This window comes from Anomaloglossus baeobatrachus, chromosome 1, assembly GCF_048569485.1.
Source record: "Anomaloglossus baeobatrachus isolate aAnoBae1 chromosome 1, aAnoBae1.hap1, whole genome shotgun sequence".
NCBI classification, from domain to species: domain Eukaryota; kingdom Metazoa; phylum Chordata; class Amphibia; order Anura; family Aromobatidae; genus Anomaloglossus; species Anomaloglossus baeobatrachus.
Window position 1 is genome coordinate 667,198,466 of NC_134353.1, and position 26,309 is coordinate 667,224,774.

At 46.0% G+C, this 26,309-nt stretch overlaps 1 protein-coding gene across 2 annotated transcripts in view; it reads left to right on the forward strand.

Moving 5' to 3' along the window:
- The window catches only part of UNG (uracil DNA glycosylase), a 49,653-nt gene extending 27,863 nt beyond the window's left edge, over positions 1–21,790 (forward strand). The window contains exons 5-6 of one of the 2 annotated variants that reach the window (XM_075320031.1): positions 18,924–19,102; positions 20,990–21,790. In XM_075320031.1, the coding sequence (XP_075176146.1) occupies positions 18,924–19,102; positions 20,990–21,130 (320 nt within the window). In that variant the 3' untranslated portion in view covers positions 21,131–21,790. The remainder of the gene's footprint in view (positions 1–18,923; positions 19,103–20,989) is intronic. The other variant, XM_075320030.1, reaches the window with a different exon arrangement.
- Positions 21,791–26,309: the final 4,519 nt, after the last annotated feature.

Genomic DNA, 26,309 nt, shown 5'->3' on the forward strand with positions numbered 1-26,309 from the left:
ATTCATTATGTAGTCTTTTGTTTTAAAAAAAAAAAAAAAGCTGATTTCATGCGCTATGGCTGCTGCCCTCACCTTAGACAGAGCGGGAGTTGCATCCAGAACGCACGAATAATTGACATGCTGCTTTTATGAACGTATAGATTTGGGTACAACATTTTAGCACCCAAATGGCTGCGTTCATAAAAGCATCGTGCACACGTATCATGCACAATCTACACAGATTGTGCAGGGGACGCAGGATGCATGCATTTACGCTGCAGTGCCATATGCAGCGTAAATGCATGTAATTACGCAACGTTCGCATGAGCCCTTAAGGTGTGCAACAAAAAAATTGCATCTCATGCTGATTGACATACCATCTGATTTTTATGGATACTTTGCAATTCTTAACATATAAAACTGTTTTTATCCCTGTAAATTTTATTCACTGATGTATAAAAACAGAGGCCTTACAAGATAGGAAATCCTTTCTTTTTCTGGATGAAATTGACAGTTGCTTTTCATATGGCCATGTGAACTTAGTTTGCCATGAAGAAGTTAAGGTAATCAGTCAGCCGAATTTAAACCCTTTAAAATGTTTAAATGCATACGTAGCTCATTCAAAGACTAGTCCAGCAATACCTTTACACAGCCAGTTTGTTCTGTTTTTACAAAGAAATCAATCTTTGAATTGATATGCAAATGAGGCTGAAGGACTAGGGTAGATCTGAAGCCTCTGTCACTCCAGATGTATTCCCTACCCAGCGCCGCCGCCTCCTGGTTTACTGATGGCTCCTTTTATCTAACATACCAAAACACAGAGGCTGTAAGTCGAGGAGGTGGGGAATAGAGCTAAATTGTCCGACGCTTCAGATCTACGGCCTCATTTGCAAATGTATCAAATGGTGTTTGAAAAGCTGACAGATTTCATTTTAAACTTTATATTAATATACCTAAAATTCAATGCTCAACATTGTGTGATACATCTACTTAATTGTAAACAAATTATCCTTAATCTGTCACCACCAAAACTAAAATTGAACTATTTAGACCTTCATATTGGGAATGAAGACCCTATAATTATAATGGTGTAAATTTAGTACACTTATTGTGTAGGAAAGCTCTATTACATATGTGAATGGGAGGGGGGGCTTCAGTGCACATTGGTGTGGCTGCTTGCTTTGTGCACAGTTTTGCACTTCACTCTGCTTCAGAATTAACAGTGTTGCTTTTGGAGCGCTGCATAATAATAATAATAATAAATCTCCAGCCTTGCACACTGACACTGAAGTGGCAGAGTTCTTTTTTTTTTTTTTTTTTTTTTTCCCTGCATGTATTGGTCACTTGATACGTATAGTATAATGCAGCCTCTACACACTGACATTGTATGCTTTCTCATATCCCTCTGTCAGCTTTGGCTGCATGATGCTTTATGATTCTGTATGCAATGGTTAAAGGTGTTCTCTGATTAATTTCTATAAAATACATATTGCACTTTTGAATATACATTTTTTTTTTTTTTTTTTCTAAATACCTTTTTAAATTAAGCAAAAAGGCATGCTTTATCTAGCGCACTCTGACAGGATTTTAAAGATGGCAGTTGCCATAAATCAGTGTGTACTTGTTCTAGATTTCATAGGACATGCAGCAAGAAGAACATCTACTCGAGACATGCTTCAGGTCAGAGCAGCATCTTGTTAGGCGTTGTGCACTCATTTCTCTGCTCAGTGTCCTATCAGGTTGACTGAATAGTGGACTTAGGCTATGTGCGCACGTTGCGTTCTCTGCAGTGCAGAAAAGAACGCACCCTCTGGCAGACTGGACACTGCGTTTGTAAAAAAAAAAAAAAAAAATACATCCACAACGCATGCATTTTGGATGCTTTTTCCATGCATTTTGCATGTGTTTTGGATGCATTTTTGACAGTGCGTTCCTCCGGCAATTCAGCTCTGCTACATGCCGGCTGACAGCAGACACAGAGTCGTGTGATGAGAATGAACTCGGGTGAACTTCACCCAACTTCATTGTCATACCATGGCTCTGTCTGTGTCGCATCATGATTAGCGGTCACCCGTGAAGGACTCAGCGGTGACCGCTAATCCCCAGAGTAACTGAAGTGAGCAGCGTGATTAGTGCTGCCGTCACCGCACACATCCCGACATTACTGCCTTCATCACCGCACACATCCCGACATTACTGCCTTCATCACCGCACACATCCCGACACTACAGCCCTCATCAACCCCGCACACATCCCGACACTACCGCACCCATCATCACCGCACACGCAGGCACTACCGCACCCATCATCACCGCACACGCAGGCACTACCGCACCCATCATCACCGCACACGCAGGCACTACCGCACCCATCATCACCACACACACACACACACACACACACACACCCCGACATTACCTCAGTGATGTACACGCTGACAGCGCAATTCACTTCAGTTGCTGCGTGGAGCTCACAGGAGCGGCGGTGTTCTACTGCCATTCCTATCAGCTTCATGTAGCAGAGCTGGATGCGCCGCGGGACATCGTGTGGATTACGCCGGACCTGGAGGGGTATTTGGGGATTGTAATAAAGTGGTGAAAGAGTGTGTTTGTGTGGTTTGTTTTTTTTTTTTTTTCTTTTTTTTTCATATCTTATATTCGAAATAAAGGATTTTTTCGGTTGTGTGTTTTATTTACTTTCACTTACAGGTTAATCATGGAATGTGTCTCATAGACGCCTGCCATGATTAACCTAGGACTTAAGCCTGCTTTACACCTTACAATTAAGCATACGATATCGTATGCAATGTGACACACCCCCATCGTATGTGCGACACGTTCAATTTGTGGACCGTGTCGCACAAACGATTAATTGCCGTCACACGTACTTACCTTTCCATACGAACTCTATGTGGGCGGCGAACATCCACTTCCTGGAGTGGGAGGGACGTTTGGCGTCACAGCGACGTCACAATGCGGCTGGCCAATTGAAGCGGAGGGGCGGAGATGAGCGGGAAGTAAACATCCCGCCCACGACCTTTCTTCCACATTACCGGCGGGAGCCGCGGGACGCAGGTCAGATCTGTTCATCGTTCCTGGGGTGTCTCACACTTCGATGTGTGCTGCCTCAGGAACATTGAACAACCCGACGTGCAATTTTTAGCAAATGAACGACGTGTAAGCGATGAACGGTTTTATGTTCAATCGCACGTAACTGTCACACGCAACTACGTCACTAACTATGCCCAGATGTGCGTCACTTATGACGTGACCCCCTCCGACACATAGTTAGATATGTTGTAGCGTGTAAAGCCCGCTTTAGTGGCAGCTATGGGCTGCTGCCATTAACTTCTTATTACCTCAATTGCCACCGCATTAGGGCAATTCGGGATGAGCCGGGTAGAGTTCCGGGACTGTGGCATCTAAAGGATGCAGCAATTACGGGCGGCTGCTGGCTGATATTGTTAGGCTGGAGGGCTCCCCATCCTGAGAATACCAGCCTTCAGCCGTGTGGCTTTACCCTGGCTGGTATCAAAATTGGGGGGGGGGGGACCGCACATCGTTTTTATTTTACTGCACGATATAGACCCGTCCACCTGCGGCTGTGATTGGTTGCAGTGAGACAGCTGTCACTCAGCGTGGGGGTGTGTCTGTCTGCAACCAATCATAGGCGCCGATGGGCGGGGAAAGCAGGGAATACCAGATTGAATAATAAACGGCCAGCATTTTCAAAAGAGGAAAAGCCACCTGAGCAGTGACAGCCGTGCAGCACCGCGCCGGGGATCGGTGAGTATGAGAGAGAGACTGACCGACGGACAGAGAGACCGACCGACAGAGCGACCAACTGACAGAGAAAGAGACCGACCGACCGCCAGACAGTGGGAGATTCACCGACATCCACAGACAGAGATTGACCGACATTGACAGAGAGAGACTGAAAAGACCTGCGTTTTGCTTGTCAAAAAAGCATGCGGAACGCAACAAAAACACAGTCCAAGTGCATTTTGGTTGCGATTTGACCCACATCATTGATTTCAATGGGTGGAGAATGCAGCTACAACGCACAAAAGTAGTGACATGCTGCTTTTTTTTTTTTTTTTTTTCCGCAGCGATTTTGGGCATCCAAAACGCTGTGTTTACAAACGCAGCGTGTGCATTGATTTTTCGGCGTTCTCATAGACTTTGCTGGGGAAGATGAACGCATAAAGGACAAGATAAACCCCTTTATTAACTGAGAATAAACATCTGTTTCAAGTCAGCCTAATCTGATCAGTGTGCAAGGAGGATGTCTTTCTCCCAGTTGTTCTGCACACTTCCATATGACAGTTGCCATCTTTAAAATCCTGAGTGTAGATGAAGCATAACTTTTTGCTAAATAAATGGTATTTAGAAAAATGTTTACTATTTTAAAAGTATTACATTTGTTTTATCACATTTCTCAGCAAACTCCTGTAAACTCAGGATAAGAATGAGAATTCTACCCCTGCACACACTGAAACTGTGATTTTTTGCCCTCTGCATCAGCAATATTTTCTGGGCTTGGGAATTGAGATAAGGCAGTACACCAAAGCAAGCGCTGTCAATCACCATAAATGGAGGTGTGAAAAATGGGTGCGGAACAGTGCACGAAACACTTGGTAACGTCAAGGATGCACCGACGCCCTCACATTTACATTTGAATTAAAATTGTTTCTAGCCAACAAAGTTAGTGAAATCTACAGCACAAGTATGATTTTTCTTAGGCGTTTCATTGGAAGACAAAGGAAACCATGGGTGTATGCTGCTGCCACCAGGAGGCTGACATTACGAATTACAAACCAAAGAAAGTTGTCCCCTTCTCAGCTGCTATAACTGCCTACTGGCACCAAGCTACTTGGTTTACTTACTGTTACATAGGAGGCAGACCTGATTCTGGAGTTCCAGACTGGTCTCTGCTTATGGTGTTTTTTTTATACTTTACTGTTTTCTCCTCCTATATAGGGTAACTGAGGGGAATAGTCTCTGTGTCATCTCAACACACAAGACTGAGTGTATATGTACAGTCTGCCAGGGGTCAGGTTGGATCCTTGCTCGTCTGGGTGTTTGGACCTTCTCCTCTCCTAATGCAATTGGCATTAAGGTACTAGTGCACACACTCCTTTGCTTTGGTCTCCTGCTTTCCAGTCCCCCAGAGTGGGGCACATTAATAGAACAAAGACCGAGCCTCTGCAGTGGAATACAGGGTAAGGATCTACTTGCGTACCCTGAATTGTGCTCATTCCTGGTGTACATTCCCCAGTGCAGTCGCTCACTGCTATCCGAGTGATTTCATCCAGGCACCACCTTTCCCATATCTTTTCTGGCTTCTTATGTCTTCCTCTATAATGTTCAGGGATAGTTTTGACGCTGCCTCCTTTTCGCTGCCTCCCACACCTTTTGCAGCCCTCTTTGTGCCCCTGCTGGAGCCGGGACTCAAACTTGGTGCCCGACCTTTGTTGACACCTAGCGAGCCATGCACCCCTTTCCTCTTCCAATCATCAGGCTCTTGCACAGGCTGTATTCCCTCTCTGCAGTGCCTCCGCAAAATCCCTGCTGACACCAGCAGCCTCCAGCATACTGTTTGCCGAAGATTGCAATCCCTTCTCAGGGGACTACGCTTCACGGCCTTTAGGAGGGTAAGATGTACCACCAAATGGTTCTCTAACAAAATCTAATTCAGCGAGATTCTAAATGAAAAATGGGCGCACACTGAAATACATGATTTTGTATCCTTTTCCAGTCAATCTTGTTGCCACCTGGTCTTCCTCTTCCTAGGTCGACCCTTGGTAGTATCTGTGATTTTAAGAACCACGGCCCTACCACTCTGGCAACTTCTCCAAAATCCCACGGACAGACAAATGGAATCAATGGCAGAGTCTGTGTCTGTCTGAAGCAGTGAGCTCAGCCTTGTGGCCAGATTTTTCTGCTACCTAGGTTTCCAAGGTAGTTATTGCCTGGTCAAAACATCTGTACCAAGGCATCACATCCGGGACGCCGTCTCAGTTGGCAGACTTTGCAGAACAGATACCTACTTGCATGGGCAATCTTTGTTCTGCTTCTCTAGAAGCAGCTAGCTGTTCTGCTCAGGCTTAAAACAATATTGTGGTGATCTGTTGAGTCTTTTTTGCTTAAGTCATGGAATTTGGATCTCGCATATAAACCATTCCTAACAAGCCTTTCCTTCCAGGACTCTTTTGTTGTTTTTTTTTTTTTTGTTTTTTTTTTTTTTTTTTTTTGTTTGGGGGGGGAAACGTGATAAACATTTGGGATGCCTTAAGCGGTACCGCCTTTCGATAAGACCATTCCTCGTGCCAGCTCCCATCTGGAGTCCGTACAATAAGCCTGCTAAATCCTCAGAAACCAATCAGGCGTTGTAGTTTGGGTCCCCCTCTCAAGAACGCTTCAACCCAGAAAATGGTTCGCCCCATTCTGAACATAAAATTGCTGATGAAGCAGGTCCTGCTACTCTGCTTCAGAAAGAATGGAGTCACTTTACTTGGTTATAGCCTCCATGGAGCCAGATAAATTTATCTTGTTATTGAACATTCAAGATGCCTACCTCTACATCCCCATTTTTCCAGCGCACCAGCAGTTTCTCAGCTTTACTTTCAATCTGTCCCACATCCAATTTGTGGCTATCCCGTTCGAAGTTGCATGGCCCTAAGGATGTTCATGAAGGTCATGGCTCTTGTACATATGGGGGGGGGGGGGGGGGGATGTTGATCACTTGAACGACATTCTTGTCAAGGCTGCTTTTTAGGGCACAATCAGACGTCCTGGCTCATCCTTCTGATCTTGGCCCGCAATGCACTGACTTACTGTGGGTCTCCCGACCCAAGCATCACAGCCTCGTAGAAATATATGAAGCTGATCAAGAAAACTTTTCTTTGTCGCTCCGTTGGGAGACCCAGACAATTGGGTGTGTAGCTTCTGCCTCCGGAGGCCACACAAAGTATTACACTTTAAAAAGTGTAACCCCTCCCCTCTGCCTATACACTCTCCCGTGCATCACGGGCTCCTCAGTTTTTATGCTTTGTGTGGAAGGAGGCACACATCCACTCATGCATTCTCATTTTAGTTATATCGGTTGGAAGAAAAGTGGGCCCCCACGGGGCCCCCGGCATGTTCCCTTCTCACCCCACTAAGTCGGCGGTGCTGTTAAGGTTGAGGTACCCATTGCGGGTACAAAGGCCGGAGCCTCATGCCGTCTCCTTCACCATCCCTTAGCGGCTCTGGGAGAAGTGGGATCCTGAGCGGTCATCCATCCACTGGGACAGTGCTCCCTCCGCAGGCCCTGTGGGAATCTGTCGGACAGGAGTTTATTTATCCTCAGGGACCGGGCCCTGCATCACTAAGGTACTCTGTATCCCCATGGGGGATGTGCATGGAGCGCCTTCATCCCGGACGCTGCAGCAGCTGCTTATTTGTGACGGCCGGCGGACTTCCGCGCCGACCGCGCCTGTTTGTCGGCCGCGGTCTTAAATTTAGTCCCCGGCTTCAATTGCGGCCTAGTAGCAAAACTCCCGCCCCCGGGCCTGTCTATCAGGGGTAAGGGCGGGACGGCCGGCCTGACGTCGGCTGTGAGGGCCGGAGCATCCTGTATGTTTCCTCCCCCCTCACTGATCACTGTGGGGACTCCAGATTCCCGCACTTTTTCTAACGCCGCCCACGGCTCCACTCCTCCCGAGAGCTCCGGCAGCCATTTCTTTGGCATTCTGCCTGTGGAGGATTTCCTGGAAAGAGCTCTGCAACGCTGGGAGACCTAAGGCAGGGAATCTGGAGGACACACTCCGCTTTTTAGCGGTCGGTAAGCCACACCGGTCACCCGGTGCTGGTCCCCTTAGGGTGCCAGAATAGATACTATATATATATATTTATATATTTCTGTTCGGTCGGGCTGTTTACCCTTCCCATATATCCTCAGTGATCACTCTCCTAGGAGACAACAGCATGTCGTCCACAAGGAGCAAGGGTGCCAAGGCACAGGGTTATTTTGCGACCTGTACCTCTTGTGCGGCTAAGTTACCTGCGGGTTCCACCTACCCTCACTGTGAGCAATGCTCAACCCCTGTTTTGCTTCCTCAACCCGAGCCTCGGTCACTAGTGGGCCCCTCGACTCAGGTAGAACCCCTTGCTCCCCCTGTCCAGGCGGCAGGGACAGAGTTTGCAGTTTTTGCTGAAAAACTCTGAGTCACTCTCACAATCCATGGCTCAGTCTATGGACAAATGGTCTGCCAAGCTGCTTGAAGCTTTGCAGTCCAGACCGGTCCTTACACAAGCCCCGGACCCTGTTGGACCTGCACCTCCAGGCCCCTCTCTGTCCACGCCGCAGCACGTTCCCAGTGGGGGCCCTAGGTCTCACGTGGAGGACTCCGGCCCGGACCACAGTCCCAGACCGGCTAAGCGGGCCCGCTGGGAATCTTCCCCGACTTCTTCATGCTGCTCGGGTTCCCAGCGTGAGGACTCTCTGGAGGACGAGGCGGACGTCGCAGCTCAGGGCTCTGACACTGACGTTGCTCTCAATCTTGATACACCTGAAGGGGACGCCATAGTAAATGACCTTATCTCGTCCATCAACCAGGTGTTAGATATCTCCCCCCCGCCGCCACCGGTAGAGGAGTCGACTTCTCAGCAGGAGAAACACCAGTTTCGGTTCCCTAAACGTACACTGAGTGCGTTTTTCGATCACTCTAACTTCAGAGATGCTGTCCAGAAGCCCAGAGCGGTCCCGGACAAGCGCTTTACTAAGCGCCTTACTGACACACGTTACCCCTTCCCCTCTGAAGTAGTTAAGGGTTGGGCTCAATGTCCCAAGGTGAATCCCCCAGTCTCTAGATTGGCGGCTAGATATGTGGTATCGGTTGCAGATGGATCATCGCTAAAGGATGCCACTGACAGGCAGATAGAGCTCCTGGTGAAATCCATCTATGAAGCCACGGGCGCGTCTTTTGCCCCGGCTTTTGCAGCCGTGTGGGCACTACAAGCTATCTCAGCTTGTCTGGCTGAGATTAATGCGGTCACACGTAATTCTGCTCCGCAGGTTGCGTCTTTGACTTCTCAGGCGTCAGCTTTTTCTTCCTACGCCATGAACGCAGTTTTAGACTCTGCTAGCCGTACAGCGGTGGCATCCGCTAACTCTGTGGCAGTCCGCAGGGCCATGTGGCTGCGCGAATGGAAGGCAGACTCGGCTTCCAAGAGGTTCTTAACCGGTTTGCCGTTTGCTGGCGACCGCTTGTTTGGTGAACGATTGGATAAGATTATTAAGGAATCGAAGGGAAAGGACTCCTCCTTACCCCAGTCCAAACCAAAGAGACCTCAGCAACGGAAAATACAATCGAGGTTTCGGTCCTTTCGTCCCTCCGCCAAGCCCCAATCCTCTTCGTCCAGCAGGCCAGAGAAAGGCCAGAGGAACTCCTATGCGTGGCGGTCCAAGTCACGCCCCCAAAAGGCCGCAGGAGGCACTGCCTCCAAGGCGGCCTCCTCATGACTCTCGGCATCCCCGAACCGCATCCTCGGTCAGTGGCAGGCTCTCCCGCTTTTGCGACGCCTGGTGGCCACATGTTCAAGACCGATGGGTGAGAGACATTCTGTCTCACGGTTACAGGATAGAGTTCAGCTCTCGTCCCCCGACTCGTTTCTTCAGAACATCTCCGCCCCCCCGAGCGAGCCGATGCGCTTTTTCAGGCGGTGAACGCTCTGAAGACAGAAAGAGTTGTGATCCCTGTTCCCCTCCAGGAACATGGTCGCGACTTTTACTCCAACTTGTTTGTGGTGCCAAAGAAGGACGGCTCGTTCCGTCCCGTTCTGGACCTCAAACTGCTCAACAGACATGTGAGCACCAGACTGTTTCGGATGGAGTCTCTCCGCTCTGTCATCGCTTCGATGTCACAAGTCGACTTCCTAGCATCGATCGACATCAAGGATGCTTATCTCCATGTGCCGGTCGCACCCGAACATCAACGCTTCTTGCGTTTCGCCATCGGGGACGAACACTTTCAGTTCGTGGCATTGCCTTTCGGCCTGGTGACAGCCCCACGGGTGTTCACCAAGGTCATGGCATCTGTTGTGGCGGTCCTACACTCTCAGGGCCACTCGGTGATTCCCTACTTAGACGATCTTCTGGTCAGGGCACCCTCTCAGATGGCGTGTCAAAACAGCCTTTCCGTCGCTCTGGCGACTCTCCAGCAGTTCGGGTGGATCATCAACTTCCCAAAATCCAAGTTGACACCGACCCAATCACTGACGTACCTTGGGATGGAGTTTCATACTCAGTCAGCAGTAGTCATGCTACCGCTGGACAAGCAGCTTTCGCTGCAGGCAGGGGTGCAATCTCTTCTTCGGGGTCAGTCACACCCCTTGAGGCGCCTCATGCACTTCCTGGGGAAGATGGTGGCAGCGATGGAGGCAGCGCCCTTCGCGCAATTCCATCTGCGGCCACTCCAGTGGGACATTCTCCGACAATGGGACAGGAGGTCGACTTCACTCGACAGGAACGTCTCTCTTTCCCTTGCAACCAAGACGTCACTTCAGTGGTGGCTCCTTCCCAACTCTCTATCGCAGGGAAAATCCTTCCTACCCCCCACCTGGGCTGTGGTCACGACGGACGCGAGCCTGTCAGGGTGGGGGGCGGTTTTTCTCCACCACAGGGCTCAGGGAACCTGGACTCCGATAGTCTTCCCTTCAGATCAATATTCTGGAGATAAGGGCAGTGTATCTAGCCCTATTGGCCTTTCATCGGTGGCTGGAGGGCAGGCAGATCCGGATCCAGTCGGACAACGCCACTTCCGTCCCATACATCAACCACCAAGGCGGCACTCGCAGTCGTCAAGCCTTCCAGGAAGTCCGACGAATTCTGCAGTGGGTGGAAGCCACAGCTTCCACCATCTCCGCAGTTCACATCCCGGGCGTAGAAAACTGGGAAGCAGATTTTCTCAGCCGACAGGGCATGGACGCGGGGGAATGGTCTCTTCACCCAGACGTGTTTCGAGAGATCTGTCGCCGCTGGGGAACGCCGGACGTCGATCTCATGGCGTCACGGCACAACAACAAAGTCCCGGCATTCATGGCCCGGTCTCAAGATCACAGAGCTCTGGCGGCGGACGCATTAGTTCAGGATTGGTCGCAGTTTCGACTGCCCTATGTATTTCCTCCTCTGGCGATGCTGCCCAGAGTGCTGCGCAGGATCAGGTCCGACTGTCGTCGCGCCATTCTCATCGCCCCAGATTGGCCGAGGCGGTCGTGGTACCCGGATCTGTGGCATCTCACGGTGGGTCAACCGTGGGCGCTTCCAGACCGCCCAGACTTGCTGTCTCAAGGGCCGTTTTTCCATCTGAATTCTGCGGCCCTCAACCTGACTGTGTGGCCATTGAGTCCTGGCTCCTAGCGTCCTCAGGGTTATCTCAAGATGTCATTGCCACTATGAGACAGGCCAGGAAACCATCGTCCGCCAAGATCTATCACAGGTCTTGGAGGATCTTCTTATCCTGGTGCTCTGATAAGGGTTTTTCTCCCTGGCCCTTTGCCTTACCCACTTTTCTTTCATTCCTTCAATCCGGAATGGACAAGGGTTTGTCTCTCGGCTCTCTCAAGGGACAAGTATCGGCGCTTTCCGTATTTTTTCAAAAGCGTCTAGCCAGGCTTCCGCAGGTCCGCACGTTCCTGCAGGGAGTTTGCCACATAGTCCCACCTTACAAGCGTCCGCTGGAACCCTGGGATCTTAACAGGGTGCTAACGGCTCTTCAGAAACCACCTTTCGAGCCGCTGCGGGATGTCTCTTTGTCACGTCTTTCGCAGAAGGTGGCATTTCTAGTGGCAGTTACATCGCTCCGTAGAGTGTCGGAGCTGGCAGCGCTGTCATGCAAAGCCCCCTTCCTGGTTTTTCACCAGGATAAGGTGGTTCTGCGTCCGGTCCCGGAATTTCTCCCTAAGGTGGTATCCCCTTTTCATCTCAATCAGGATATCTCCTTACCTTCATTTTGCCCTCATCCAGTTCACCAATGTGAAAAGGATTTGCACTCGCTAGATCTGGTGAGAGCTCTCCGGCTCTACGTGTCTCGCACGGCGCCCCTGCACCGTTCAGATGCGCTCTTTGTCCTTGTCGCTGGCCAGCGTAAGGGTTCGCAGGCTTCCAAGTCAACCTTGGCTCGGTGGATCAAGGAACCGATTCTTGAAAACTACCGTTCTTCTGGGCTTCCGCTTCCTTTGGGGCTGAAAGCCCATTCTACCAGAGCCGTGGGTGCGTCCTGGGCATTGCGGCACCGGGCTACGGCTCAGCAGGTGTGTCAGGCAGCTACCTGGTCTAGTCTGCACACTTTCACGAAACACTATCAGGTGCATACCCATGCTTCGGCAGACGCCAGTCTAGGTAGGCGAGTCCTTCAGGCGGCGGTTGCCCACCTGTAAGAGGGGGTCGCTTTCGGCTCTTTTTATCGAGGTATTCTTTTACCCACCCAGGGACTGCTTTTGGACGTCCCAATTGTCTGGGTCTCCCAATGGAGCGACAAAGAAGAAGGGAATTTTGTTTACTTACCGTAAATTCCTTTTCTTCTAGCTCCTATTGGGAGACCCAGCACCCGCCCCTGTTCCCTTCGGGCTGTTTGTTCTTTTTGTGTACACATGTTGTTCATGTTGAATTGTTCTTTTGGTTCATGGTTTTCAGTTCTCCGAACATCCTTCGGATTGAATTTACCTTAGACCAATTTATAAGTTTCCTCCTTCCTGCTTTTGCACCAAAACTGAGGAGCCCGTGATGCACGGGAGGGTGTATAGGCAGAGGGGAGGGGTTACACTTTTAAAGTGTAATACTTTGTGTGGCCTCCGGAGGCAGAAGCTATACACCCAATTGTCTGGGTCTCCCAATAGGAGCTAGAAGAAAAGGAATTTACGGTAAGTAACCAAAATTCCCTTCTTTTCTTCCAGAGGATGAAATGCCAGAATTTCAGACTGGAATCCAAGCTTTGAGCCATCACTCGTCATTTCTCTTCCACTTCTGCATTGTCTTGGGCAAGATGGTGACTGCCATTGAGGCTATCCCATTTACTCCGTTCCATAACAAGTCGCTACAACTTTCCCTTCTCTCTCCTTGGACAAGTCAGTTTTCTCCTTAGATCGCCTGGTCCGTTTTCCTACCTCTGATTTGGTGGTGGGACTATTCCCTCATTCAGTTATCATTTAGTCTTTCCAACTCATTGGCAGATTGTGATGACAGATGCCATTCTTCTCAGTTGAGTAACAATCTTCTGGAAATTTATGGTGCAGATTCAATGGAAAAGTCCCACCTACTTTTCCGTTAATATGCTGTAACGTTTAACAATTTGACTGTCCCTTTTCCATTTGCAGAACCAACTGTCAGTCATTCTGGTCTGCTTTCAGATCTACACCACCACCACCACCACCACTGTGGCAGAAGTCAGTCATCCAGGAGACACTCAGAATCTCCTAGTAATGGAGGAGGTCTCCCAGATTTTTGACTAGGCGCAAGAAAATTCCAGCAATTTTAGCGAGCCATGTTCCAGTACTGGATAACCGGGCTTTGGATTTTTTAGGTTGCGGGATACTAACCGTGCGAATGTAGTCTCTGCACCCGACTGTCTTAGACCAGATCTGCGTACAGTGGGGCACTCCAGATGTAGCCCTGATGGCATCCACATATCCTTGCAAAGATACTTTTGTTTCTGTCATCGTCTTGCAACCACCTTTTATAAGCCTAAGTGGAAAGCGGTCACACTAGGGGTTAACGCTGACTCAACCAGTACAGTGGGGTCCTTCTGGGCCATTTGACATCAAGCTTTAAGCTGCAGCTTTCCAAGATGGTTACCTGGACCTCCTTCCACACTTTAATAAAATTTTACAGGATCCACACCTTCGCCACAGCTGATTCAAGTCTGGGCTGAAAGGTGCAAATAGTAGTCACACTGGTAGCTACCTCAGTAATTTGCCTTTTCTATACTCATATTTCCTACCCTAGGGACTGCTTCGGAAAGTGGCATGATTTGTGTTCCTAAAGGAAGTGCCTGAAAAGAATTTTTGGTACTCGCAGTAAAATCCCTTTCTCTTAGCCTTCATTGGGAGACAAAGCATCCGCCTTTTTTTTTTTTCTCCTGTGTTGAACATGTTTTGGACTCTTTCCATTATATTTTTGTCTCCTACAGCTTTCTTGCTAACAGAATAGCTTTGTCAGTAGGCGGGTGTAGCAGACATTGTGTTTAGTTTAGCTTGTAATTCATTGTGTCAGCCTCCTGGTGACAACAGCATAAACCACAGTTTCCCTATGTCTCGGGGGTAGCTGAGACACCCCCAGACTATGAATCCGGGTGATTTGTTTTTTGTTTTTTTTTTGTTTTTTTTTGGACCCTGATAATGTGATCGCCGGTATACACCGTATACGAAAAAAAAAAAAAAAGAAATGGCTGGTAAAACTGATTTCTTTTTCATCTGACATGATCAAACATGTCAGATGAGAGAGAAATCTAAACCCCTAGTGCCCCCAAGGCCCCCTGGTACCGGAGAATCACCCACCCCTACCCACCCTCATTCAAAATGGCGCCATCAAACATTTCAGATCGGAGGGAAATGTCCTCCCCCTGAGCCCTCCTCCAGGACACCGGAGCTCTCTGGTCCCCCGGAGTCCCCTCCAGTTCTCCAGAGCCCCCCCCCCCCTTCACCCCTCCGGAGCATGCAAGATAGCGGCGCGAACAGTAGCGCGCAGCCGCATTCATCCTGCTCTCATTTCTGTCGCATGTGACACGTCACATGCGACAGAAAAGTCGTCCCCAGGTCCTGCCAGGTCTCCCGCCGTCAGCCCCCGGTCTTCCCCGGTACCTGGCTGCTGCTCCGGTCCCCGCGATCACTCCGCCTCCTTCTGGAAAGTTGGTGGCGTATGTGCAGACAGTGGCTGTCAGCCAGCTCCTTGCAAGCAGGGACGTTGACCTCACTGCTGCTCATGCTGCTGTACTGTAGACCGGGGGAACGTGAGCGCAGTAATCTGCAGCCATACTCTTCACATGGAGGGCCTGTTGTTCTAGAAAATGGGGGGTACGTTCTCTGAGCATGCCCCTCATATTCTGGAATGAGTATACTGCAGGTCACTCTACCATAGGTTGGACCGGGGCAGTGTGAGTGCAGTATTCTCAGATTACTGCACCCACACTGCTCACATGAAGAGCTTGCTCTTCCAGAAAATGGGGGATACGTTCCTTGAGCGTGCCCCCCATATTCTAGAAGGTCCAGAGTCATCGTGGGACCTCCAAAATGGATTACAGTGGACCAGAATTTGTTTATTTTCAATAAATTGGTGAAAGAGGGAATGTGTTGGGGAGCATTTTTTTTCAAATAACTTTTGGGGTTTTTTGTCTTTTTATTTTTTTATATTACTGACTGGGTTAGTGATGTCGGGTATCTGTTTAGATGCTGTGACTTCTCTAACCTCTGGGCTTGATGCCAGGTGACATTACAGCTGGTATCAACCCCGTATATTACCCAGTTTGCCACTGCACCAGGGCACGGGATGAGCTGGGGTGAAGCGCCAGGATTGGCACATCCAATGGATGCGCCACTTCTGGGGTGGCTGCAGCCTGCAATTTTTAGGCTGGGAAAGGCCAAATAACCATGGTTCTTCCCACCCTGATAATACCAGACCACAGCTGCCTGCTTTACCTTGGCTGGTAATCCAATTTGAGGGGGACCCCACTTTTTTTTAAATTATCTCTAAAGAATTATAAAAAAAACAGCCTGAGGTGACCTCCAAATTGGATCACTAGCCAAGGTGAAGCTGCCAGCTGTGGTCTACAGGCTGCAACAGTCTGCTTTACCCAAGCTGGCTATCAAAAATGGGGAGGACCCCACGTTGTTTTTTTTTTTTTGTTTTTTTTTTTTTAATTTATATTTGGGCTAAATACAGGCACAACACAATGAAAGTCACTAACTGGCACCAGCTTAGAATATGCAGGCGGTAGGACATTATATGTGTTAGACATCTATCTATCCATCCATCCTAGCTCTTTAGGCTATGTGCCTACAAGCAGGATTTGCAGCGTTTTGGAGGCAGTGTTTTCACTGCGTCGTACAGTGCAAGCAGAGAGAGGATTTTTAGAAATCTCCTGCCCACGTCACTTCTTTTCTCTGCAGCATAAACTGACCTGCGGTGCAGCTTCCTGAGCAGCAGGATGTCAATTTATGCTGCAGAGACTAAAGTGTCCTTCGGAGGGAGAATAAAGTCTGCAGCGGCCCGAACCTGGATTGTATGCACAGGCAGCTGCGTTGTCCTGTGGACAATCGCCTACATCTCTTCAGGTGGGCTGGCACTGCATCCTAGACAGTGTCGCTGGATTGTGGGCAGGTAGCCTAAAAGTGAGAAATTTGGCTCTACAGCAACATTTTTGTAAAGTAGCTGTAGATTCAAAATTCTCACGATACCCCTGAATAAAGTGCTTGAAGGGTCTAGTTTTCAAAATGGGTTCACTTGGGGGGGTTTCAGCTGTATAGGTGCCCTAGGGGCTCTGCAAATGTGACATGGTGCCTACAATTTATTTCAACTTTTACAAAATTCAAATCATGCTCCTTTCGTTCTGAGCCTTACTGTTTTGTCCAAACAAGGGATTTTTTTTGCCATATATGGGGTATCACTGCGCTCATAACAAATTGCATAACAAACTGTGTGGTCCATTTCTTGGTATTTCCTCTTGGAAAAAGGAGGAATTTTGTGCTAAAGCAACATTTTTTTCTGAAAAAAAAATTACAATTTTCAATATGACTACCTAAGGTTATCAAATTCTATGAAGTACCTGTGGGTTCAAAATGCACACTATACCCTTAGATTAAATCCTTGAGAGGTTTAGTTTCCAGAATGGGGTTACTTGTGGGGGAGCTCCACTGTTTAGTCACCTCAAGGGGTCTCCAAACACAACATGGCATTCGCTAATGATTCCTGCCAATTTTGCAGTCAAATGGTGCTCCTTTCCTTCCGAGGCCTGCCGTGCATCCAAACAGTTAATTTCCGCCACATATGAGATATCTGTGTACTCAGGAGAAATTACACAATACATTTTATGGTGCATTTTTTCCCTGTTAATTTTGTAAACAAAAAAAGCTACCTGGTTTGAAGTAACAATCTTGTGGTAAACTTTTTTTTTTTTTTATTTTCATGGCTCAATGTTATAAAATTCTGTGAAGCACCCAGGGGTTCAGGGTACTCACCAAACATCTAGATAAATTCCTTGAGGGGTCTATTTTTCAAATTGTGGCCACATGTGGGGGGAGCTTCACTGTATAGGCACCTCAGGGGCTCTCCAAACGCAACATGGTGTCCGCTATTGATTCCAGCCAATTTTGCAGTCAAATGGCACTCCTTCCCTTCTGTGCGCCCAAACAGTTGATTTCCACCACATATAAGGTATTGCCAAACTCGGGAGAAATTGCACAATAAATTTCAAGGTGATATTATTATATTTTTTTTTTTTTTTTTTTTTTCCTTTTACCCTTGGGAGAAAAAAAACTACCTGGTTGAAGTAACAATTTTGTGGTAAAATTTTATTTTATATTTTATTTTCATGGCTCAACGTTTATAAAATTTTGTGAAGCACCTGGGGATTCGGGGTACTCGCCAAACATCTAGATAAATTCCTTGAGGGGCCTAGTTTCCAAAATGAGGTCACTTGTGGGGGTTTCTGCTATTTACGTACCTTAGGGGCCCTACAAATGCGACATGGTGCCCGCACTTTTTCAGCCAAACTTCCTTTCCAAAATTCAAATATTGCTCCTTCCATTCCAAGCCCTCCCAATTGTCCAAACAAAGGTTTGTGTCCACATGGGAGGTATCCCCACCTTTTATAAGAAAATGGGTAAGAAACGTTGGGTCCAATTTTTGGAATTACCACTTAAAAAAGTGAGAAAATTAATGCTAAAACATTTTTTAAAAAACAAAATTAAAATTTTCAATATGACAACGTAATGTTATCAAAATGTGTGAAGTACCTGTGGGTCCAAAATGCTCACTATACCCCTAGATAGAAGCCTTGAAAGGTCTAGTTTCCAAAATGGCATCACTTGTGGAGGTTTCTGCTATTTAGGTACCTTAGCGGACCTGTAAATGCAACATGGTGCCCGCAAACTATTTCAGCCAAATTTGCTTTCCAAAATTCAAATATTGCTCCTTCTGTTCAGGCCCTCCCATTTCCCCAAACAGAGGTTTCTTACCACATGTGGGGTATCGGCGCGCTCATAAGAACGTGGGTAACAAGTTTTGGGGTCCATTTTGTTGTGTTACTACTTCTAAATTTATTAACTAATTTGTGTCACAGAACTCTCTGGTTTAACGGTATAAAAATTCAAAAGTTGAAAATTGCAAATTTTTCAAAATTTTTGCCAAAATTCAATTTTTTTTTTTTTATAAATAAACGCAAAAAATGTCCAAAATTTTGTACTAACATGAAGTCCAATATGTAACGAAAAAACAGTCTCAGAATCACCGGGATCCGTTGAAGCGTTCCAGAGTTATAACCTCATGAAGTGACACTGGTCAGAATTGCAAAATTTGGTCTGGTCATTAAGGTGAAAATTAGCTCCATCACTAAGGGGTTAAATTCTGTAATCCTCCTAGTACTATTTTAAAAATAATTAAATAAAAAAAAAAACCCTGTGCTATTCCAGCGAATTATAGCAGACTGTCATCCAAAGTTCTTCGGTGTGCTTACAGTTGTCGCTCAGTGCTATGAGAAGTGACTAGCTGAATTATCTTGCGTATAGGACTGAAAGCCAGCAGCTTTCACTATGGTGGCCAAGCACCTTACTAATTCTGTTTTTACCTGAAAATGAACTCTATGCAGTTTAATACAGTTATTGGATGTGACAGGTTCCCTTTCAAAAGGGCTTGTCCAAGTAGTGTACACACTCTTGAAGATAATTGAATTTCATATGTATTTTTGTTTTTAGGAGTTCTCCTATTAAATGCGGTCCTAACAGTTCGTGCACACAATGCAAATTCGCACAAGGACAGAGGCTGGGAACAATTCACCGATTCAGTAGTGTCATGGCTAAACAAGAACCTGGATGGCTTGGTCTTTATGCTGTGGGGGGCCTATGCTCAGAAGAAAGGCATCAGTATAGACAGAGTAAGTTTTGGTTTAAAAAAGGCATCTGGTTACCCCAACACAAATTTAAACTAGCTCCACGGTCCTATAGGAAACCCAACTTTAATGTTTTTTTTAATCATTGCCATAAGTGTCCATAACCAGCTATTTAGTCAGTATGCAGATTATGGTGCTAGGTTTGGTTCAGAGCTTGGCACACTATTCCTCTCCTGAATTATCACCACATGGCCAATCTGTATACATTGACAGTGCTCACTTGCCTAGATCGAGCTTTGCCTCATCGGTCCCATAGACTAAGTATATGTATAAAAAAAAGAGAATAAAACGTGATCAAAAAGCTCAGTCAACAAAATGAGAAAATAGTCACATGTAGAATACAGGTCTAGAGAATAATATGCATACTGGTCTCAAAGTGCAGATATAGTGCACCTTTCTTATGGCTGATATGAAGTCAGATTAAAATCAAACAATCAGCCATACAAAGGATAGCCACATGTGCTGAAGGCAGATCTAGTAAATAAAGTGTCTATTATTCAGTTCGAACCCAAAGACATTTCCCCGAAAATAAGTTTTAGCAGGTTTTTTGGGAATTTTTTTGAATGCTTAAAACATAAGCCCTAGTTTCGGTTCCACAAGGAAGTGTCCAAGCAGCTAAAAAAGTTAAAGAATACAGAAGAACACCCCAAAAGACACCTCAAAACAAAGGAACACCCACACTCTCACTCACCAGACTCCAAACAATTACAGTTGGCAAGTGACGATGTGTCGCTGTCAGGTCCCTCGCCTTTCCAGTTGCATTGCACTTCAGCTGTCACAAAAAGATTGGGTACCAGTATCACTCTTCGCGAGTGATACTGCTTCCAGTCACCAGGCGGGAGCCAACCGCTGTAAAACGCAAGGGGATCTGACAGCAACGCAGATTTGTATGTGAGAGTCCATTCACTTGCCAACTAATTGTTTGGGGTCTGGTATGTTTAATTCTTTTGGGGGTAAACTTAGCAGTACTTTAAAAATAAATGTAAGCAGGTAATTTAAACCTTTCTAAATATGGTATGTACCCACCAGTATCAGACTGGTTCTGCACCATGAGCATAGCAGATCAGATAGGAAAATGTGGATCTGAACCCGTAATAGGATTAACACAAAATTTTGATGTTCCAGAATATGATGACATGATCATATTTGAAGAAATGTTTTATATTTTTTTTGTTAAAGAATAAATGTCGATTATTGTTAATGATAAAATATAAGACATCCCCTGAAAATAAGCTCTAGCACATCTTTTGGAGCCAAAAATATAAGACCCTGTCTTATTTTTGGGGAAACACTGTAGTTACTAGGACAACCCCTTCTGATTCCAGAGTATAGGCTTTATTATTTTACCTGGAGGAAAACGTGGAATCAGAAGGGTTTGTCCTACTACTGGACTACCCCTTCAAATGTGCAAATTTAGTGTATTAAGTAAAAAGACTGCAAGTGTGTGTGTGTGTTTAAAAAAAAAAATACAAACAGGACCAGAGGTCATCATGGAAGGAGTCCACAGGGGTGAGTGGCAGAGGTTGCAGGAGGACTCCTTCCAAGGTGACCTCTGGTCTGGTTTGTGTTTTGATAATCAGATGTGAAAATGGGTCATTGACTTACTGCAAAGTGAATCTACCGCCTATAGCTCACCTTATTCCTGGTTATTGAAGCAAACGTGCTGTTAAAATGGATGTTTTTTTATTTATTTATGAGGTGCCAAGAATATCTTTCTTTTATGGGGGCATCCTTACTTTTTCCAAGACGTGCATTCTTTGTTCTGCCATGCACGTCATTAAATTTCTTAAGGAGAAATCGATAAAGGATTCAATTCTTGCTATAATTGAGCCATATTAATGAACGTTCCCTATGCCTATTTTTCTTTTCTAGAAACGTCATCTAGTACTACAGACCGTTCATCCTTCTCCCCTATCTGCACATAGAGGATTTTTTGGTTGCCAGCATTTCTCGAAGACAAACTCATATTTGGAAAATTTGGGTAAAAAAGCGATTGATTGGAAAGCTCTATAGCCTGTTTTTATAGATGAGCTTGTCAGTCCCACTGTTGACAACCAGAGGTATTGGTGGATCAGCACCTCATCTTTGCAAAGTGCTGTTTGTTATTACTTGAATTTATGATTTTCATACATTTTAGAAATGCCCAGTTCTGCAAAGAAAGGAATCTACAAGGAAGCTATAACTTGAATACACTATAGTCAGGATGTCCAATTTATTGGAAACCTATATGAATATATTTTGAATGTCTTTAATGAAAATGCTACAAATTTGTTAATATTTAACATGCTGCATGAATATTTAATGCAGATCCACAATGGGGCGCAGATTACTCATACCAAACTAAAACAATTATTTAGAAAAGGTTTCACAGCCTCTTGGGAAAATCAAAATGTGAACATGTAATGTAATGGGCATTTTCCTGTCCTGTCATACAATTTGTACATTGTACATAGTTTGTATATTAAAATGTATTTTATAGGGTTTTTTTTTTTTTTTAATGTTTTGATACAAGTGGTGAATGAATTTTTTTGTTGTAATAAATAGTTTGAGAAGTGTGGTTTTTGTTTTCTTCTTTCTCCGCACCCTTCCCCACTCCCACAAAACATTTAATTTTATTTCTGTAGTGCTAACATGTTCTGTAGCAGTTTTGCAATTTGAAAACATCAACCCCTTTTCGACAGGATGTACTAGCACTTGCTATTTGCCAAGATATGCCCGCAAATTGATGTACACTCACGTCCTGGTAATTGTGTAAGAGGCTGTGCATGACACTATCAATATAGGAGTGCAGCTTAAAAGGGTTGATAAAACCCAAAAGTAAACTTTCATTTTACATGCCAATTTATTTGATGCTGTAATAAAAGCTATTTTCTAATATACTTTGTATTAAAAACTCCCTACCATTCCCTAACTACTATTGTATATATAATTTTTTGTATTCCATGTCTGATGACTATTTGAGTATCCCAGCATGCACTAGGATTTTCAAAACGAAGTGTCATCAGGGGTTAGTCTGTAGCAGTGACCGCAGCATCTGTCCCCTCCCGGAATGAAGCATCATCATGATGATGTTTCAAGGGCTGGTCTGTCCCTGCTGTTTGTCCCTGTGGGATCTGCACAGCATGCACTCTGTCGACTCAGATCAATAATAATCTGCTGGTAACAGAGTGGTGGCTATACCCGGCATGCAGGAGACTAGGGCTGCACCCGCTGTAGACATCACTGGTTTCTGGTAAAGGTACTGCTCTGTTACCAGCAATTTATTACTGGTCTGAACGGGTAACAAAGCGGGCACAGTACACACCACAAGGAAGGATAGAGCAGCCTCTGCAATGAGTCAATGATGAGGTCTTATTTCAGGGAGGGGCTGTAACAGTAGCCTCTGCCCCCTCCTTGAAACGACGTGGCATCAGTGATGCTCATTTCAGGGGCTACTCTGGTTCCTGCTGTGTACCTGCAGTGACAGCGCCTGCTCTATTGTCGGCTCAGCGCTGCAGTAATGAGCCTTCAACACAATGATCACAATACCCACTGTAGAGCAGCAACAACAGTAATGTTACTGCTCAAGAGCTTCACTGAGTCACTTGCCTTTGCAGCTTCAAATGTATGCCACATGTACTGGAAACACTGACCCTTTTAAATAGGTTGCCTGGCCTTCGGATACAAGTCTGCAATCACTATATGTGACTGTAGACTTGTGAATCCTTACCGCATGAGCACTGATGATTCTCTCATTCCAGTAGTGGCAGGAGCATTGCCTCATGTATGTGACTTGCATACTTCAGCCACATTCTAACTAGATGTGTGAGACCTACCTCAATGCACTTCCATTGAGCCAAACACACGTCTAGGCAGCATGTGGCCACACACAGTGGAACCTCGCTTAACGAGTAACCTAGTTAGCGAGAATTTCGCTTAACAAGCAAAGCTTTCAGTAAATTTGTAACTCGTTTTACGAGAAAGCTTTGCTGTACAAGCAAAATACTCACCGCACACACTTCCGATTCAGGAACATCCACCGCGCTCTAACCTGCACTTGCAGTCCGCACAAACACACATGCACACACATACAGTATTATGCTCACCTTACCTTCCGTTCCACCGCCGGCCTCATGGTTCTTGTAGTTCCTCGGTACATTGCGACGAGGTAGGAATCCTCGCGGCGAACTACTAGATCCAGGAGGCCGGCGATGGAACGGAAGGTAAGGTGAGCATAATATGTGTACCTTCAGTTCCAGTGCCGGTCTCCTGGGTCCTGTAGTTCACCGGTTATAGGCTGTGCATCGGCAACCATAGCGACGAAGCAGGAACGTCCTCTGTCACCGCTACTCAAAGGCAGCGTGCTGGCCAATCAGAGGCAAGCGGCTCCTGCCTTTAACGTCAGCGCTCTGGCAGCGGAAGTTCCTCCCTCGTCATGATGGTAATCCGATACACAGCTCGTACTAGCGAACAGCAAGTCCCAGGAGACCGGTGATGGAAGGTAAGGTGAGCATAATGTGTGAGTTTGTATGTATGGAATGACACAATAGGGTACCAGGATGGGACATTTAACAAGTTGTGCAACGAATTGTCTGCATTGCAATGATTTCCTATGGGAAATCTTGCTTTGCTGAACGAGTAACTTGGTTAACAAGCACACTCCCAGAACGGATTGTTCTCATTAACCAAGGTTCCACTGTATATGCAAATTGCAGTCACATGCCCAGTGCTACTGATGCACTATCACAGTGCACACCCTGTGAGGCTTCACAAGTCTTCAGTCACATAGTGACCACAGACTTGTATACTAAAGTCAGACAACCCCTTTAGAGGGAATGTGTCTTTTAAAAAAAAAAAAAAAAAAAATCCACATTTTTAGATACGTAGACTGTATTACATGTTGGAATTAAATACAAAGCTCAGTATGGTGTTTCACATATGATAGGATTACATATAGGGCTCAGAAGAGTTTATAACACATTGGAATTAAATACACAGTGTATCACAAAATGGGATTAGATACAGGGCTCAGCAGCATGTATGTACGTTCTAGTCACTTCTAAGGGAGTGGCTAGGAGGGCTGCATCTCCCATGGAGGGCATTAGATACATATAACCACACGTCGTCCACTTCTATGGAAGCAGTATGGTAATGTGCGACTTCGCTCTATCATTTTATAAGTCATCCGGTTTCACATGTATACCCATTATAATCTAGGGTGCTGCTTGGATAGATGATCAATGGAAAGACAGAAGAGAAAACTGACCAATACATATACATTATGAATGTGAACTATATGGTAGATAAGACAGTTTGTACAGCTTTCTATCTATCTAAAAAAAAAAAAGTAAATTTAAATGAAAAAGGAAAAAAAAAAAAATCATGTGAGGTCTCCATTTTTGATAGGCAACAAAGGTAAAGTAGACAGCTGTGAGCGTATATTATCAGGATGGGAAGGTCCATGGTTATTGAACCCTTCACAGGCCAAAAATACCAGCCGCATCAGAAGTGGTGCATCACAAGCTGATCCAGTTCAGCTCAGCTCTTCCTGATTGCCCTTGTGCAGTGGTAATCAGGGTAATGGTATTTGGGGTTGTTGACCGCTGTGAAGTGTCCAAAAACACAGCCGGTATGAAAGCCCTGCTGTTGGTAATGGAGAGGAGTCTGTTAACCCAGCAATAAAAAAAGAGAAAACCAAAACAAAACAATACTTTCCCTCAATTACCACCTTAAAAAAAAAATCCCACACCCATCTGATTCACAAATTGAGACCTAACCCCCCCCTCAAACATAAAAACACAAATAAAACAAAATACTTTCCTTCAATGACCACATTACTGAAGAAGAAAAAAAAAACAAGGTAGGTCCCTGACATAGTTCAGTGAATCTAACTAACGAAGTTTACGGCGTTCTAACACTTAATAAGCTTTATAAACAGCTATTTTCAGGTCATGCTGTGCTGTACGAGACCCGTCAACGCTGAAAAGCAGTGACATCAATAACGTTATTGATCTTCAGACGTTCCAGGTCAATACTGAGGGCGCGTTACTCGGGTTATGCAGTTGAGCAGTAACGTTACTAATGTCACCGCTTTTCAGCGCTGATATCTTGGATGCCAGGTATTTTGACATCGCTGTAATGATGGCTCATTACTGCAGAGCTGAGCCAACAACAGAGCAGGTGCTGTCAGGCTACTTTCTCACACCCGGCTTTTCGCCAGATTCGGCGGACTCCAGTACAGTGTGGTACAGTACAATGGCAGTGCGGCAACTTCTGGGTCACATGCTCCGATCACATGACAGCATGTGACCAGATCTTGGTGCTCTGCCATTGTACTGTATGCACTGTACTGGAGTACGCCGAATCCGGTGACAAGCCAGATGTGTGAAACTAGCCTCACTGTGCAAATCGCATTGGGCAGGTACACAACAGTAACCAGAGCAACCCCTGAAATAAGCATCACTGATGACTAGAGATGAGTGGACCCCTAGAAGTTTGTTTCTGTGGGTTCGGTTATCTTGGTGCACACTACATATGATCACTCTCTTGTTATCCCTAGTACGCGCCATTCAAACACTGCAAGCGGCTGGCACTAGGCTGAGCACTGAGATTACCCGAGTATAGCATGAGAGTGGTTTTCATAGGTAAAACACGAAAACTCTGTTTTGTTTTTATTGTAAAGTTTCAGGGAGGGAGACAGTCTGCCGTGACTGCCACATGCTCTGACCCCTGATGACACGTCTTTTGATTATAAATTTCAAAAATCCAGCACTCAATCTAGTAAAGAAAACTTAAATTCTTTATTTATACAAGAAATTGTGCAAGGATATTTGACGTTTCAGTCAAAGTACGACCTTCATCAAATTACACTATAATAGAAAAAAGGAAAAAAAAAAATTTTATATCTTTATCTAATACAGAAATAATGAAGCATGAAGAATAAATGATATGCATGCAAGTCATAATCTCATAATTGGATATATCAAAATATAAATCAGAAGAGACTCTGATAAAGGCTGGGGCCACACTGGGCACTACTGTGATGCTCGCATGAGACTCAGCTCATGTTGGCAGCACAGCAGGAGCAGAGTGTCATGCGAGCGTGCCTGCGTCTGAGGTCCGACACTGCGAGCGGACCTCAGCTGCGGGAGGCGGGCCGGCACGGAGGAGGGGAAGGAGAGATTTCTGTCCCTCTCTCTTCCGTAGCGGGTTA